This window comes from Patagioenas fasciata, chromosome 6, assembly GCF_037038585.1.
Source record: "Patagioenas fasciata isolate bPatFas1 chromosome 6, bPatFas1.hap1, whole genome shotgun sequence".
Lineage (NCBI taxonomy): Eukaryota > Metazoa > Chordata > Aves > Columbiformes > Columbidae > Patagioenas > Patagioenas fasciata.
The window spans coordinates 31,609,682-31,625,807 of record NC_092525.1 but is presented as its reverse complement, the minus strand read 5'-3'; the positions used below and the strand labels follow the sequence as shown (position 1 = coordinate 31,625,807).

At 38.2% G+C, this 16,126-nt stretch overlaps 1 protein-coding gene across 6 annotated transcripts in view; it reads right to left on the bottom strand.

The window, feature by feature from the left end:
• The window catches only part of BCAR3 (BCAR3 adaptor protein, NSP family member), a 108,698-nt gene that overhangs the window by 9,119 nt on the left and 83,453 nt on the right, over positions 1-16,126 (bottom strand). For 5 of the 6 annotated variants that reach the window (XM_065842318.2, XM_065842319.2, XM_071810411.1 and 2 more), the window contains 2 exons: positions 2,485-2,613; positions 893-1,335 (listed from right to left, as the gene is read on the bottom strand). In XM_065842318.2, coding sequence (XP_065698390.1) covers positions 893-1,335; positions 2,485-2,613 — 572 coding nt within the window. Of the gene's footprint in view, positions 1-892; positions 1,336-2,484; positions 2,614-12,417; positions 12,525-16,126 lie in introns of those variants that run through there. The other variant, XM_071810413.1, reaches the window with a different exon arrangement.

Below are 16,126 nucleotides of genomic sequence, written 5' to 3'. Positions count from 1 at the left end.
GGGCAGCTTATAAGAATAAAAGGTACGTCATGCTGCTGGGGTAGCAATGAAATGGGCTATAGTATTTGTGATCCTGCAGCACTTGTGAGCATGTTCCTTTGAACACTGAGACTTTTTAATGAAACATGTGATTTGGACACTGAAATTATGATCCATTATCCCACACTTAGCATTTTTATTGCAGAAGTCAAATATGGAAAGAAAGACTTCTCTGAAGCAGTAGCAAGATTTGCCAAGTGACTGAAGAAAACCTGCACTTCTGTTTTGCTTCCAGAGTCTAGATTTGCTCTCCCTCTGTGGATTTCAAATGAATTATCCTTTCCCTCTCCCCAACATGCATCAGCTTGCAGATGGAGAACCAGAGCCAAAGCCATCATCATTGTTAGCAACTAATCCCTCTGGAACTGCAGATGCATATGATGTTTTTCTAAAGATATTTTCAGAATCTGACTATTGCACTAATTTTTACCAGTCTGCTAGAATTACTTAATTTTGCTAGGCTAATCAAATGGCATTCAGGAAGCACTATTTTGTCACTATTGTAATGCAAATATCAGGGATAAGAGCCGCCCCATAAACCTGGGGCATGCTCTGAGTGACATGATGAGTGAAGTCTGTGTGCAGCCTTGCCACTTGTGTCATGGCTTCATTATTCCCACTTATTTTACCTCCTTAGTGTAGCTTAAATTTTCTCAAGATCAAGCCCCGTAACCACAAAGTAGTTAGCATCTGCTTAACAACGTCAGGAAGTTTCAAAAATCCAGGCCTAAAAATCAGCAAACCCTCACGCCTAGTCTTCCATCTAAAATCAGAGTGAAAATTCACATCACCTACAGCAGGAGCTCATAGAGTTACCACATTCTCCTCCATAAGGACAGCAAAATTAAAGTACCTCAAAAGATTTCCTCTGGGTATGCTCTGCTCTGGGGATTGCATGCTGGATACACCAAGACTCAGTCTTTTTGCAGTTTCTGGCTTTCCTTCAGAGATACTCAGCTCTTTTTGTCGGACTGGAGTTACACCATACTTTTCTTCTAGACACCTGAGAGGCACAGTCCTGTTGATAGGCTGAAAAATAATTGCTCCACTCTGCTTTGATACTGCTGTGCGATTCCCAACATAGTATCTAACTAAGCCGGGGATACTGTCGAAACTTTCCAGTTCAAGCTGATACTGAACACGGCAGTAGGCTTCACTGAGTCTTAGAACTGTTCTGTTGATTTTAAAATGCTGAGAGGTGTTTTTCCACTGACAGGTAAGAACAAAGTCCCCAGGACTGGAGAGAGAATCCCTAATCAGAAAATCTCCATCTCTCTGAACTAGGTCTTCTGCTACCTGTGAGGAATAAAAGTCATACCAAAAAAATACTTTCAAAATCAGAAAACAAGTAGACAAACAACACATTGCAACAAAATATTCTTAAACATAGGAATAATTTGGCTACTCTGGGAGGACAGACAAAGCCAGAAATACAATGCAAAGCATGGCATGTGGTACAAGAAAGACAACTCTAATTCTAAAATTAAGAGCTCATCCCACAGCAGAGATCTGGAGGGGCTTCTTAGAAAATGCTGAGCAGACAGAAGCATGACCAACTTTTGCATATATATTTATTACAGCTTGACAGGAGAAAATAAAGCATGAAGGGAAATGAATGACTCAGGATTTTAGAGTTTAAATCACGTGAACAGACAGTCACACTGAAGTTTAGAATCTATTACTGCAGGACCCCAGAAACTATCCTTTCATTATTACCTAAGTGACAGAAGCTTTCATTTTCATTCTTTGTGAATAGTGCATAGTACAAGGAAGAGTCAGAGAAATCCTGTTTTTCTGTTTCGAGTTAGTCCGTTCATGCGCTGAACTCGGTATTTAGCAGTAACCTAAACTGCAGTGTGCGCGGCTGCTGCGCGGCCCGAGCGCTGCCCGGAGCCGCACGGGGTCCTGCAGGGGGAGCTCCCGGCACTCCTGGAACCCAAGCTCCAGTCCAGCGGCAGTTTCAATGTATTTTTAACTACGATTGTAAGGATCAAAATTACGTTATTGCATAGATTTTGTAGTTTTTTGGGTTTGTTGTTCCCCACAGGGTTTGTTATTCCCCCCACCTCCCCCAAACTCTAAGTGCAAGAAAGAAAATAAACAAGAACGTTTTAACTTTGGCTAAGGATACCAAACCAAATTAATGTCAGTGTATCTGAACAGTACGTGGTGACAGTATACTCATATAAATCTTAAGTTCAATTTCTGCCTTTGTTCAGTGTACACAAGTCCTGAAATATCTGTGTTTTTCATCGTCTGCCCTGAATCCTTCCTCAGGCTCATTTTATGGCAAGCTGTGATAAATACACCATAGCTTTCACACAAATAAGCATTATGTTTCTACTAAATTAACGCAGATACAAGAGATGTGTATAGTGCACTTTAGTGCAATTATGCTTGTCTATAAGTACTCAAAGGACATTAAGCAATGCAAAGACCACATACCTGCCGAGGAATACGTCCATGGTACCAGGCATGGCTACGCAAGTCTTCGCTACTTAGCTGCAATTCTTCCTCTAACTCCTTCTTCAGTTTTTCTGGGCTGTTGTCCATAACCTGCCTCTCCCTAGAAAACTGCAATAAAAGATTAAAAGCTTTAACTGTGCCAAGTTTAGTGATTAACATTTTACCTGGGTTATAACTTCCATCACATGATCTGCACTAGCCACTGGAATGCAGGTGCTGCTTTGAGCAGACTGGTTTGGCTTTGCTCTCTGGATTGTATTTGCAAAATCCAGCATTCGGTGAGATAACGTGATTGTTATACACTGCACAGCACAGAGCAAAGTGTTCTGTCTGTACACCAAGCTAATAATGACACACCTACAAAGTCACTTCTATTACTTCCTCTTCCCAGTAAGAATTCTAATTATAACCCCCAAAAATGGAGCTGGACCACTGGAGCTGTGCTCTAATATGCTTCCTCCTGTTTAAACTTCCATTTTAAATTCAGATTCTTACCCCCCTACAACTCCTTTAAACCCATCCAATTAAGAACATTCCAAATGCATCAAGACAGGCTAACCTGTACATACACAGTTGTTCAATATTTCTGTTGCACTAAAAAAAAAAAAGTTTGCCAAAGTAAATTTTCAACCTTAGAAGCTTTACTTCTAATGGTCATTCAGTCTGCATGTCCAAAATATTCCCTTCTTAAGGGAAAGAAAGCTCTTGTTGCCCCTTAGCACAAAAAACATGAGACCTGCTTTGACATATCTCCATCACGACTAAACAACTATGATAAGATTTTCTGGAAAATCTCAGTCTTCATATCTTCTTGGAGTACAAGTTCCATCCTGGACCACTCTGGTTCATTAGTCCTCATAGATGCAGTGTTGCTAACAAAAGTGCATCTTCTGTAGAGAGTTGTCATGTGCTCTTTCACAAGCACTCAGAGGGAAGTTCTTTGGACTTCTTTACATTCTCCAAAAGCTGAGGACTCCAGCCCATCTATATTGTTGCTGAAGAGTTTCAAAAGCCTAAGATTTCCAAGTAAAGAGCTTCATTGCAGGGAATATGATCAAATAATCTGAGTATTCCCTCTTAAAAGAATGTACATTTTAAAATAAGAGAGGGTGGGAGGGAGAGAGCGGGCCCTCCAGCTGCAGAGCAGACTAAAATGCAACATTCTTCCCAAGTGCATAATGGATTTTTTTCCTTAGCTCTGGATATGAGCCAAAGCTCACAGGTTCCCTTGCACACTGATGTAAATATGCTACATAAACATTATTAAAAAAAAAAAAAAAGGGAAATTCTTTCTGTGAATACTGCTCTCTATAGCATTTTCTTCTTCATATGGAACACTCACAGCACCTAAGCACAGGAGCAGCTGGCATACATTTAGCACTTCTTTCAACAATCCTCCCCGCAATTTCAAAAAGACTGAATTACAACAGGTTACTAGACAGCAGATTTTTGGTGGAATAATGCCAAAGAGGCATCCTGCTGCCAAGATTATTTAAACATGCTGGGAGCCCAGAGAAATTATGAGATAAATTCTCCACTTCTCTCTGCTTTTCTCAGAGATAACTAACGCTTCTGTTACACAAACACAAATGAGCGTAATAGCTTATACAGGAAGGCAACACATAAAAACCAACCTGGTAAAGAATCACTTTTCACCTCAGTTTTGCTTCTGTGAACCATAAAAGGGTGGTATTTACCCATACAAGTGTGGTTCAAAATCGACAATCATTTTCAGTGAGGAATAAATCTTTGATGCTTTTGTGCAGTCAAGGTCTTTTACCTCCCAAACTTTACAAGAAGAAAAGTCCATGCCACAGAAAAAGACCCTCGCTACAAGGCCTCTTTCATAAAACATGTACAACATGAAAAGACTAAGTCATAGAAGAGGCTTGGTGAGGGCTCAAGTCCCAAAGCATATAAAAGTATCAAAATGTAGTCAAGTAATGCCAAAAATATTCCCTCCACTCCAAACCTCTGTGACCTAGCAGACTAACATAGCTAATGGCACATGCCTGCTACCCTTACTTCCCAGCTCAAATGGCTGGTACCCATTTAAAGCTGACTGGCATTGACTCCAGAATTAACAAACAACCATTTCACTGCCACATCTTACAGAATTACAGTAAATATTATAGTATTTATATCAGCTGAATGTAGAGTGAAGAACACACAAACCGACAGTAAACTTTTTAAGAGCACCTTTCCCCTTACAGCACAAGGAAGTGGTTGGAGAACTTTTAAAGTACTCCCTCCAACCTAAACAATAGAATTTAGTTTTAATGGTATACAAATCCTGTACATCTTGTACTTGTATTTTACTGATCTTCTGAACAGAGCTACTACTTTTATGTGAACTGTATTTAAGTTTTTGAAAGATGCTTTTGACTGAACAGAGATCTTAAAAAACCCCAAACTACTGTACAAATGGTTATCTCATTCCAAAAGCATCTCACTGTACCTCAGTGGTAGGCAAATCTACTGTAACTGGAACAGACTATAGCATACAAATGCAATAACTGAATTTGCTTAGGAGAGCTAACAAAAAGAGCTACAGGTCTTTGCGTACAGACTAATTTCATCCATTGTGTTGACACAACTTATCTTAGAAAAAACAGGCTGATCAAGCTACAGATACACATGAATTACAAACACAGCAGAGAAACCCAGTATTTCTTCTGGTGGTGAAGTGGATTTTTCACTACCCAAATAATGTAATGAGACACATATCGCACTTGAATTATGTGTAGCAACACAACAAGCAAAACAACAACTAAATTGTTAACATTCATGATTATTAGTTTGTTATAATTCCTCTCCATCATGATCCGCCACACTGAGCACACTCTGATTGCCAGAGGTCAGACATCTCCTGAGATGAAGCAAACATGCTTAAATAACCCCACACAACTCTGAACTTAGTGAAACAACTCCTGTGGCAAGCACCAATCCAAAATACACAGGAGGGAAACTGCTTAGGTAAGCAAATTTAGTAATAGCACATCTTCCTGGACAGTTTTTTGTCGACCGAGACTGATTTCTTATACAACTTACATCCATTAAAGTAGAAGTGTGATTGATGAACTGTCTGTAATCATACCAGCATATGCCTTTCTCTTCTAAATGCTATAACCAAGGCCTCTGGTCTTGCGTGAATCTCTGCATACATCTCTGAACTTCTCATCATGCAAGTAAGGACTCAAAAATCACCCCAGGCACAGCCTACGCAAGCATGTTAGTCTGTAAATAAGGAAGAGTGTAAGCTTAGAACACAGCAATTAGCTATGTCAATGGACTTTCTCTTCCTGTTCCACACAATGTGACACAGGTATTTCAGTCTCATTTCCCAACAGCACCCAAAGTCAATGGACAGTAATGGTACGCTGTAAATTTGCACTAACTTTACAAAGACAAACCTTCATTTAGTATTATGTCCTCAGTTTATGCCTTAGCCTAAGACACTTTGTTGTCTCCTACCGAGTGACAGAAAGATACCTGAATTTACATTTACAGTCAGATAGTGAAGTGGATGGTAAAAAGAAATTTAAAAAAAAAAAAAAATCTAGGACAAAAATTAAGTATATTCTACTACAAAACACATTGAAACGACACAGGGAAGCTTCAAGTTCAATTCTTTAAGATTTCCAAATAGTAACAACCCTGTCAGAGATCTCTGGAATATAAAAGCAACTCAGCAGAACTCTATTCAAATACAGATGCTTTTTCTGACCTACAAAGAACTCACCCTAAGTATGCACTTTCCAAAACTGTTTGTTCACCTTTTAGTCACATTGTTTCCAGTGCTGCTGCTATTTTAAGATATTCCTGCCATGCTGAGATTTTGTGAACAGGTCTTCAAAAGAAAAATACAAAACTAGTTAGCAGTACAATATTATCAGCCTCCAACAAAAGCCTTCAATCCAACTTACATACCAAATGGAAAACCTAGAGCGCTAAGAGTTTAGAATTGGGAAAAAATATCCCAGTCAGTACAGTTATCTTAGTGTTTTTAATAAATGCCACGCAAGTTTATTATATTTTACAAAGGATTTCTACTTCAGGGCCATAAAACTAAAAGCAGAATGTGCTTACAGGTATAACAAACTACCCTTAATGTTACATGTTGTTTTACATTTTTTCAGGCAAATCTAGAGTACCAAAAACTGGAAAATATTAAAGTTAAAATACCAAAATATGATCTTATTAAGAGTAAATTCAAAGAGGACTTGAACTACCACAATATGCTGTACCTATGTAATTTAAGAACACATTTTGATGGGAATTTCTCACAATAATCTGTCATTTGTGCATCTAAGGGGTTACCTTTCTTTGAGTGTTTGGAACTCTCCATAGAAAACACCCTACATATATCCAGCTCTTGTGTCAACCATCCTACCTGAATTTGTCACATTAGATTAGAATAATTTTTAATTGTGCTGAACAACCTACTGTATGAGTTTGGTGGTAAACAAAATACGAGTCCCACAGTTATTCCTGTTGTTTACTGGCAGAGGATTCTTTTTCCAGTTCACATCTGCAACAACTCCAGTGAAGTACATCTACCAGTGGAATATCAAAATAGCTAAGAGGAGAATTACACATATTTCTGTATCTAAACCCAAAGTTGTATCTCATGTGTTCTAGCTCTCATGGCTTACCTCAATTGGTACCTCTCTAAGGTCATCAAGTGTTTTTTGGTGGTGGTGGTGGTTTTTGTTTGTGGGTTTTTTGGTTTGGTTTGGTTTGGTTTTATTTGTTTTAACAGCTTGACATATGAGGGAAAGACACTTAGTTTTTAGACTTTTTAGTGGTTCAAAGTCTATCATGCTAGATCATCTTCTCCAGTTCTGATAATGCAGAACTTCATATCACTTCTCTTTGTATCCTTCCGGTAAAGTACTATTTACTTAAAGCACAGCCAAGGACTGCTACAGGTACATGACTAAAAGTGGCCACATTTCCATCCAGTGTCAATTATTTCATGCTGCTTTGCACAGCTCTGCCAGTTGATACTTAAATTAGCCCAGGAGGCAGCCTTGGAACCACCCAATTTCCTGTTGCCTCAAAGGTTTCCAGAGAGAAAAGAAAAAAAAAGTACCGTATCTAAATCAAATCTATTATAGCTTGCTCCCCCAAATCCATCTTTTCTCCAAAACTGGAGACCTGCTATGTTTCCTTAAGTGCATCACCATGAACTCTGAACTACAACTTTCTGACATTGTAAAATCACTAGGTCACACAGAATCTCCAAATAAATAAGGAGAGATGGGACATACTTTGTGATTCAGCAAAAACTTACATTTTCTGAGGTTTACATAGGTTTTAGCTAAGTGGATAATTTAACAGAAAGACCAATCAACAGAAAATGTGGAGGCAATGCTGGGGCAGGGACAGGAAACACCAAGAAGGAAAACAAAGATGAGGAAAGAGAAAGAAGGGAGGGGACACAGACACAGGACACTAAAAACATCTGGAAAAGTGAAAAATTAATGAAATTCTTCTATTTCCAAACCACTAGAGAGCAATCAACTTGTTCATACAGAAAATGAACATTTTATTGTCAACGCTCCAATTCTGAATTCAGATACACTTCACCGGCTAAAGAGATCCTTTAAGTCTCTAACTCTGTGCTCTTGTGACTCTGATCAGACTACCTGTCTGGCACTATGAGTACAAGCAATTTAAAATATACAGTTTATCAATTTATAATATGTTTTAATTTTATTTACAATGAGTACGATGTATGTAATTTCACTTATAACTCCAGTAATCAGCCACCAAAACCAACAGACTTGCACTAGGCATTTAAAAGAATACCCATGTGGAATCAGACACTCCATCTTTGTGTGAAAACATTCTTGTCAGCCCCTACTTTCTCCTGTACAAAAAAACAGTATCATTGCCCAAGAACTTATAAAGTGACAAGAACGCACAGAGTTATTTCTGAAATAGTTATTTTGGGAATGAACTAATGGGAAAAAGGGAGTTTCTACATTCAGTAAACCATTTTCTGATTAACTTGGACATTTTGAACTACAACCGTGGCAATGTTCTTCAGAGGAGCAGTCAGATCTTCCAGAGTGCACAAAGTTCGCACAGAACTTAACAAGTGCTACATTAAGTAATGGGAGGTACAAAATGGATGATGAAAGTCTCTTTACATCGATGACTGCCAAATTCTGCAGGATTTTATTTTTGCTTTCTAGTGGCTTAATTGGTTGGCTGAGACATAGCAAAAATAAACCTTTTTCCTTGCACAAGATAAAGGAGAGAAATCTTGAACTAATTGGAGAGATGAATTAATACAGGAGAATGGCAATTTTGAAGCCACAAAATTTCTGGGTGCTTCTTTAGGTAACAGGTGACAATTTTTGAGGTTACTGATGAAAAGATAACAAATCACCATGAAAATGTCCATCATGACTGTGACGGATCTTTAAAATCAAATAAGCTCCATCATGTGCGTGTTTTCAGTCTGCCACTATGAACAACATAATCTGCCTGACATTCACAGAAAAGCAGTTATTTTTTATTAACTAATAAGGGAGACATCTGTTTGGGAGAAGGAAAACAAAAAAGGTTTTTAGTACCAAGTTCAGTCTAACGTTACTGAAAGTAATTGAAAGAATCAATTCTACCGGACTCTGCATCCACCTCCCACTACAACACAACACTGATAACAATTCCTTAGTTTTCTAGGTGACCACTTTCAGAACTAGGAGGACAGCCTCATTTCTTGAACATGGATTCTGAGAAATCCTAAATTTAGAGTTAGTCAAATCCTAATCGCCTCATACTCAATGACCCCAAAGTTTCTGACTACTAAATCAAAAGGATTTTAGAAGTTGGGTATTTTTCCTTAATCTGAGAAATACCTAAATGAAAGGTATTACAAAGAAGTTAAATGCATAAGTATCTACTGGAAAATGTTCCCACTTTCATTGAACAGCGCTCCAGTGGCCCCTCTGCTATATATATATATAAGATGATGGTATACTACAGTGAAAACGTGATAAACTGTATAAAATTACCATGGGAAATTGAAAAAAGTTATATAGTATAAAGACTCATCAAAACTCAAGCAAGACAACGAGGAATCACAGTTCAGGGAGCTATACAAAATCTCACGCCATTTTGATAAGTCTTCTTTTCCCATCTGGCTGTCTGCAACAACAACAAATCTTAACATCAAAAAGGCAGACCCATAATGCTGGGTGGTGATAGTTTGTAAACTCATGTTATGAAATCCAGCTGCCTCCCATATACATGCTGAAACTGGATACATGAAGCCCCAGGACGCCAGTGAAACAGATTTAGACCATCACATATTGAAGAAATATTAATTAAGATCTACTATCTATAAAAAGTGTTTGCAATTCATCCAAGATAGGAGATAGCACTTGCAATGAGTAGTTGCCTATAAAATGCTTCTTACGCATGCCACATTCATAGCATTAGTACACTACTCAGTAATGAGCTAGATCAACATGCTGCAAGTTTCAAAACTTGGCAGTCCTGATAAGTTGAGTGGCTTTCCCTTCTTGTGCAGCTTCAGCTGAGGGTGAATCATAGTAGAGAATTAAGAATGAAAATACTTGAACTTCAAGGTCTTTCCCCCCGATCATGACAACCATACCAGCTGGAACTAAAAAAAAAACTGTCTCGTGGCAAAGATAACTTTATTAATTTAGACCTCTTTTTAAAGTCACAGTTTATCACTGATTAGTCTTAAGTTTTAAAAAATGCAAAAATTAAAGAACAGTATTTTGCCTTGGAAGTGGTGTTAAGTCACAATTTAGAATTATCTCTGCTTTTTTTAAAACCATAAAGAGGAACCTCTTGCCTTGAAGCAAATCCCAAATGGGACTGTAAAAAGTACTGACATATCATGACTGCAGAGTAAGTTGATCCAAGTTCAGACCTTCTGCACTGATAATTATATTTTTTATTAACCTATGGGAAAACAAATCAAACATCTGCTATTAAGATCCTAATTTCACATGCTAAAACTACATAAGGCAAAACTTGAGTGTTCAAGTCCTTTACTGTTTCCTGTGCTTTGATGGAACATAAGGAGGCATCTCTGAGCTCAGCCATATACTGTTTTCAATTATATCAGACAACACCATTACAATAAATTTATATCAGTGCAGAAATACCCTGAATCTATCAGAGATAGCTGTGGACTTCAACACACTTATTTATGGATCAATTTGGTATTTCATGACAAGTATAATTACTATTAAAGCTAAGAAATAATCTCATTTAATTACACAAACTGATTTTCCTTGAAGTGGTATGTCTTCACCAACTAAGAAAGAAGACAGCTCAGGCTCAGTCGTTCACACCATTCCTAGGCACTTTGGCATTTCATGAAAGGTAGCTAATTTGGCCTCAAGGTGCAGGCCTTACTTGATTTGACCACCAGCTCTTTCTATACCTGCAGCCACTTTTCTCTTCAGCAAATGCACCCCAGTTCCACTACCATCAGAACATCTTAAAATAGCACTTCAGCAGATTTAACTGATGCTAAATCTGCATGCTAGAACACATGCATTCAAGTCTATTTTAAATGCTGCAAATCTCTTTAAATAGAACCTTATTTTTGAAAGAGACCAGCTGTAATTTGTTTCTACATAAAAGGATTTATTTTTTACCCTCCATACAGCAACCACTATTAATGTTTCAGTTTCTCTAGAGACTATATGGATTAGACCAAATGGAAAGTTGCCATGACAACATCACCGTTATTTTAGGTATTAGAAATTCATGCCAAGTTAAACAAAGGGCATGCATAGTCAAGAACAACAGTTTTATAACTGCTCTGACAGCAAACACTAAAACCCAATGTCATTTTAGAAGTTTTATAACCGAAAAGTTAAGCCTTATGCTTAAAATTTGAATGAAAACCAATTACAGTAACAGAAGAGCATCTTGGGCTCTCTATTCTGATGATAATTTCCAACATTTGTCCCAGTCAGATGGAGAAGAGTCTGAATCAGAGTCACTTTTTCAGTGTCCCCAAAAGACTGAGTCCCACAGCCCACTTTCAGAAATGGACACTTAAAAGGCTACATCACTGGAGGGGAGAGAAGAGGGGCAGCTGTTCCCAACTTTCAGGTGCCTCCATCAAAGTTCGAAAGCTGCCAGGTCAGAAAACAGCAACCTTCACAACCTTCCGCATTGCAAGTGCTCCAGAAAATCTATACGCATTATAGAGGAACTTACAGAGCTGACAATTCAAGCATAAAACTTAAACAAAAAGATGTAAAAGCTTAAGTGCAGCTCACAGATCCCCAAAAGTAGTTAAATAGCCCACCCGGTTACAATTCAATTCCCAAGTCACTTAGACACTTTCATAAGTGTGGTTCTAAATGTTTATAAAGGCTTTTTTGCATAAAGTGAAAGATGTTCCTGCCCACGGCAGGAGGGTTGGACTAAATGATCTTTAAAGGTTTCTTCCAGCCCAAACCATTCTATGAGTATATAATTTTGTAATTTTAAAAGTTCTAGCATATAAGGACAAGTTCAAAATTCTCTGAAGCATTTGTAAAACTGAGCTCCTGAGCACAATTGCCTACATCTTCAGCAAGTAGGTGAAAAAGTTAGAGAACCAAGTGGTCTGATCAGTTAAATTCTGAAAGCTTGACACTTTGCTAAAATTCTCTTCACCAAGTCCCATACTGAGGCATTTTTAAGTTAGTGACTAAAAATAAAGACAGTCAGCTTCAGCCTCATAAAACTGCAAGTTGTTTAAGCTTCTCTCTGAGACAATGGTGAATGCTAAAGATGTTCTATAGAACAGAAACACACTGTGCCCAACCATTGTATAAAAACAAACACTTCTGAACAAAACCTAAAAGCATTACTGACTAGCACACTCTGTATTCACTGTTATTGAAAAAGGGCACCTACCTTGACTCTGATAATAGACTTACGATGATAAAAGCAGCAAAATGCTGCAATCAGCATTTGAAAAACATTATAATCCTTCGGCATTTTCAATTCTGCTGTTTGTGGTTCCTCAAGACTGAAGATAAACAGTCACTATTAGCAGTTTCCAGAGGTTCAGCAAGCTCCTTAGAATCACCACTGCCTGCCAGAGCTGCTACCCGCTACTTGTGTATCAGTCCGCGACACTTTGCACAGCTGAAGCTGATACTATCAATTCAGTGGCTGCTGGCACGCTTGCTTCCAGCGTGCCCTATAGAGAGTGCCAGAATGCCCATGTGAACTGCTTCACTCACCAGTGAAATCCTAGCTCCTCTATTTGGTATCCCCTGGCTCAGAGACGCACTTAAGGCACCAGCCCAAGGCAAACTTCTCTTCTCCATGAGAAGCAATACCTCACTGTCCCCCTGTGCTGATAAAGGCTTAATCAGTTGCTCCAGCTCAGTCATGCAATGTTTCTACCTGCATCATCAATAATATGCACATAAAACACATAAAAGAAAAAAACAAAGAGGAAAACCAGTTGATTACTGTTTGATGACTATTACTCTTCATACTCAAATAAGAATCACATCATTGAAGATTAGGTAACCAAGGAAAATGATAAATCTGTTTATTTTTAATTAGGAAGCTTCTTGCAAGCAGTCCTTGGAAAAAATAGCAAGAAACCAACACTGTCAGCATGGTCAATATTAGCAGCGCAACCAAGGTACCTTTAGTATTTAAAGCTATTAGTGGACAGCTTTAGCTTAGTGATAGTCCTGTGGGATTGTGCAAACTGCTAGAGAAAGAAAGGACTGTATTAAAGAACACCTCTGATTTGGCAAAGCAAAAATAAACACTAAAGCAAAATAAAAAGCAGCAGTTTTATTTATACCTGTGATTCTGTTCTTTCAGACAGCACAGTCCATAGCTTACTGACTAGTAGACCACTCACTAGTAAAGAATCTGTTCTACATACCTCTAGACGATCTCAAAAACGAACGCAAAAGAAGGCAAATAACTTGTTTAATTATAATAGCTGTTAAAGACAAGACCTCACCTCCATAGCCGCCCAGTTAACAGAGTTGGTGAAACAAAACAAAACACACTCAATTGGGCGGTACAAGAAAGCCTGTAACACTTAGAAAAAAGAGAAACTTTTAAGAGATCGGTCATTTATAACTTGGTTGGTACCAAAAACTCCAAAAGTCACAGATATTTCAGACCTCAGATTAGGAACAAGTACCAAGGAGAGGTTAAAAGGAACAGTTACTTGTCTTTTGCTTCAGCAACAAATATATTCCATAATTAGCAGGACACATAAATGTAATGCTTATTGATGTCCTCAGGTATTACTTGCAAGGCAATACTTCTCACCTAATAATAGAGTACTTCCTTCCCACATTGACTGAACAATGGGAAGTGCTCTCAGTGTCTGCATCAAGTTGCAAATAATGACTTTGAAGATGCAGTCCTGCTGCAGCTGGGGAGAGGAAATGCCTTTCCAAGTACTTTACCACAAACTCAGACACTGAATGAGTAGATAAAATACTAAGGATGTGAAAGCATCCTCATTTTCCTCTACTCTATGCTGCAGCCTATTTTAATTTACTTTCTTTTTCCACTTTGAGGAAATCCATAGGATTGCTTTCACAGGCAGCCAGAGAAGAGAAGACAAAACTACACCCTGCAGAACTCCAAACACAAAAGTCTCAACTGTGACTTCTTGTCTGGAGTTTTCTGGGACTGTGGGAGGACATCTCATCAAGAATTGTATTTCTGAAGAATTTTCATCAGGAAGTTCTTACAATAACACCCTAATTCAACTTACAGAAGCTGGGGGGCTGGGGGAGGTGACAAAAAGGGAAATGAAATTCAAGGATGCATCAGTTGAGGCATTTCTGCTTTATAATAGTGACAAAAAAGTACTAGTATCACTGCACAATACACTATAGTTTCATTCAAAATATCACAAACAGAAACTATCAAGACAAGTAACTCCAAACTACAGCAGGTGACAAGAAGGACAGTTAGGACAACCAATCCCTTTTGGCAGCAGAAACCAACGGGTTTAGCAGTGCAAAAATAAGGTGAGGAACTTTTGCTTTGAAAAGAATTAAAAGTAAGTTCCAGAAAGGATAGGAGTTCTTTATTGAGTAAAAGAAAAAGACAAGAAACATTATCACCTAGCAATGAGTAAACCTACAATGGAATTTAGACAAAGGTTCTCAGTCATCACCAAGAATAAAACTCCCCAGCTTTCAAAAAAAATGAAGGTTGGAGTGGCAGTTCTAATAAAGTACAACATGAAGCACTTTAAAAAAAGAAAAAAAAATGCTCGACTCCCCATAGTAGCGTAATACAGTATTTGTGACAATAGAGAGGATGCAGTATGCTTTATGTATTCATGTTTTCCTACTTTGTTAAACACAAGGTTACAAATCCAACCGTTATCGTGGTTCACTAGGCAAAACATGCACATTTCCCCAGGCCTTGATAACTTTATGCGTACATTCATGTCTTACAGAAAGACCCATTAGTTTTGCAACTTCTTGTATGGTTCATTTACCCAAGAATACTTACTGCTATAGCACTATAGGCCTAGTTTGAATTACATAATTCTCAATATGGTTCCTTCCCCTGAAACAAGGAGTTAAAAACACAAGAGAGGCAAAGAACGAAGTTTTTGCATATGAATCATCTTCCCAGACCCTTTCAAGAGGACCTAGATTCTCCCTCCAGTCTTTTCCCTACTGAGCCAAAGGGACAAAATGGGTGTATCTTCAACAGATTCCCTAGATTGTGTGCACAATCTTCCCCCTACAATGGGAACAGCACAGCTCAATCTGGAAAGTAAATTTGGCCTGGTACGCATTCAATGGGGGCGTGCCTGTTTTTCATTTGAAAGGTTTGTTACCAAGCAGCAGTGAAAAAAGCTTAAGTGTTACATCCACAGCTCAACATGAACAGCAGGGCATAAATTACAAATGGTAATTGCCAGTTCCTTATTTCCTGTCTGTAACAGAGTAAGTAAAGATTCAAAAATTATGCATGCTGTGAAAATGGCAGAAATAATGAACCTTAAAAAATAATACTGTACAGTAACATATAGCAGCTGCTGACACGTTTTATCAACAGCATAACTGGCAGGGAAGAGGGTGCTTTATTTAGATAGTGAATCTGTTTTCTTAAAAAAACAAAACAGATGGGATTTTTGTTTTTATTAAAGGTTAACATGACTTCTGCACATATAGTTCAATGAATGGATGACATCATTCTTAAGAGCCAGAATCAGAACCTTTGCTTGACATTGTGATGCACCAGTATGAAAATCAAGACTACTGGAAGTTTGATATGATAGTCCCTGCACTGCTGGCTATCATGAGGCTGGTTTCAGCCCCCATGATCAAGAACAGCCTTCAGACTGCTCCAAATTACACTTCATAGGTTGAGAAGATTCACACTTGTAAATATTGACTTAGAGAAACAAAGGATGGTTTAGCCACATGTTCAATCTTCTGTCCTGTGACTTTTTGCTGGGCCTTTAACTCTGCACATGAGAAATAAATCATCTGTTTCTTGCATCTTAGAAACATCAAATATAATTTTTCTGCTAAGTCAATCTACTGCTCTCCAGCAACAACAGATCAACCATCAGCTTCATTTATTTGTTTTCAAAGATCCTTGTCAA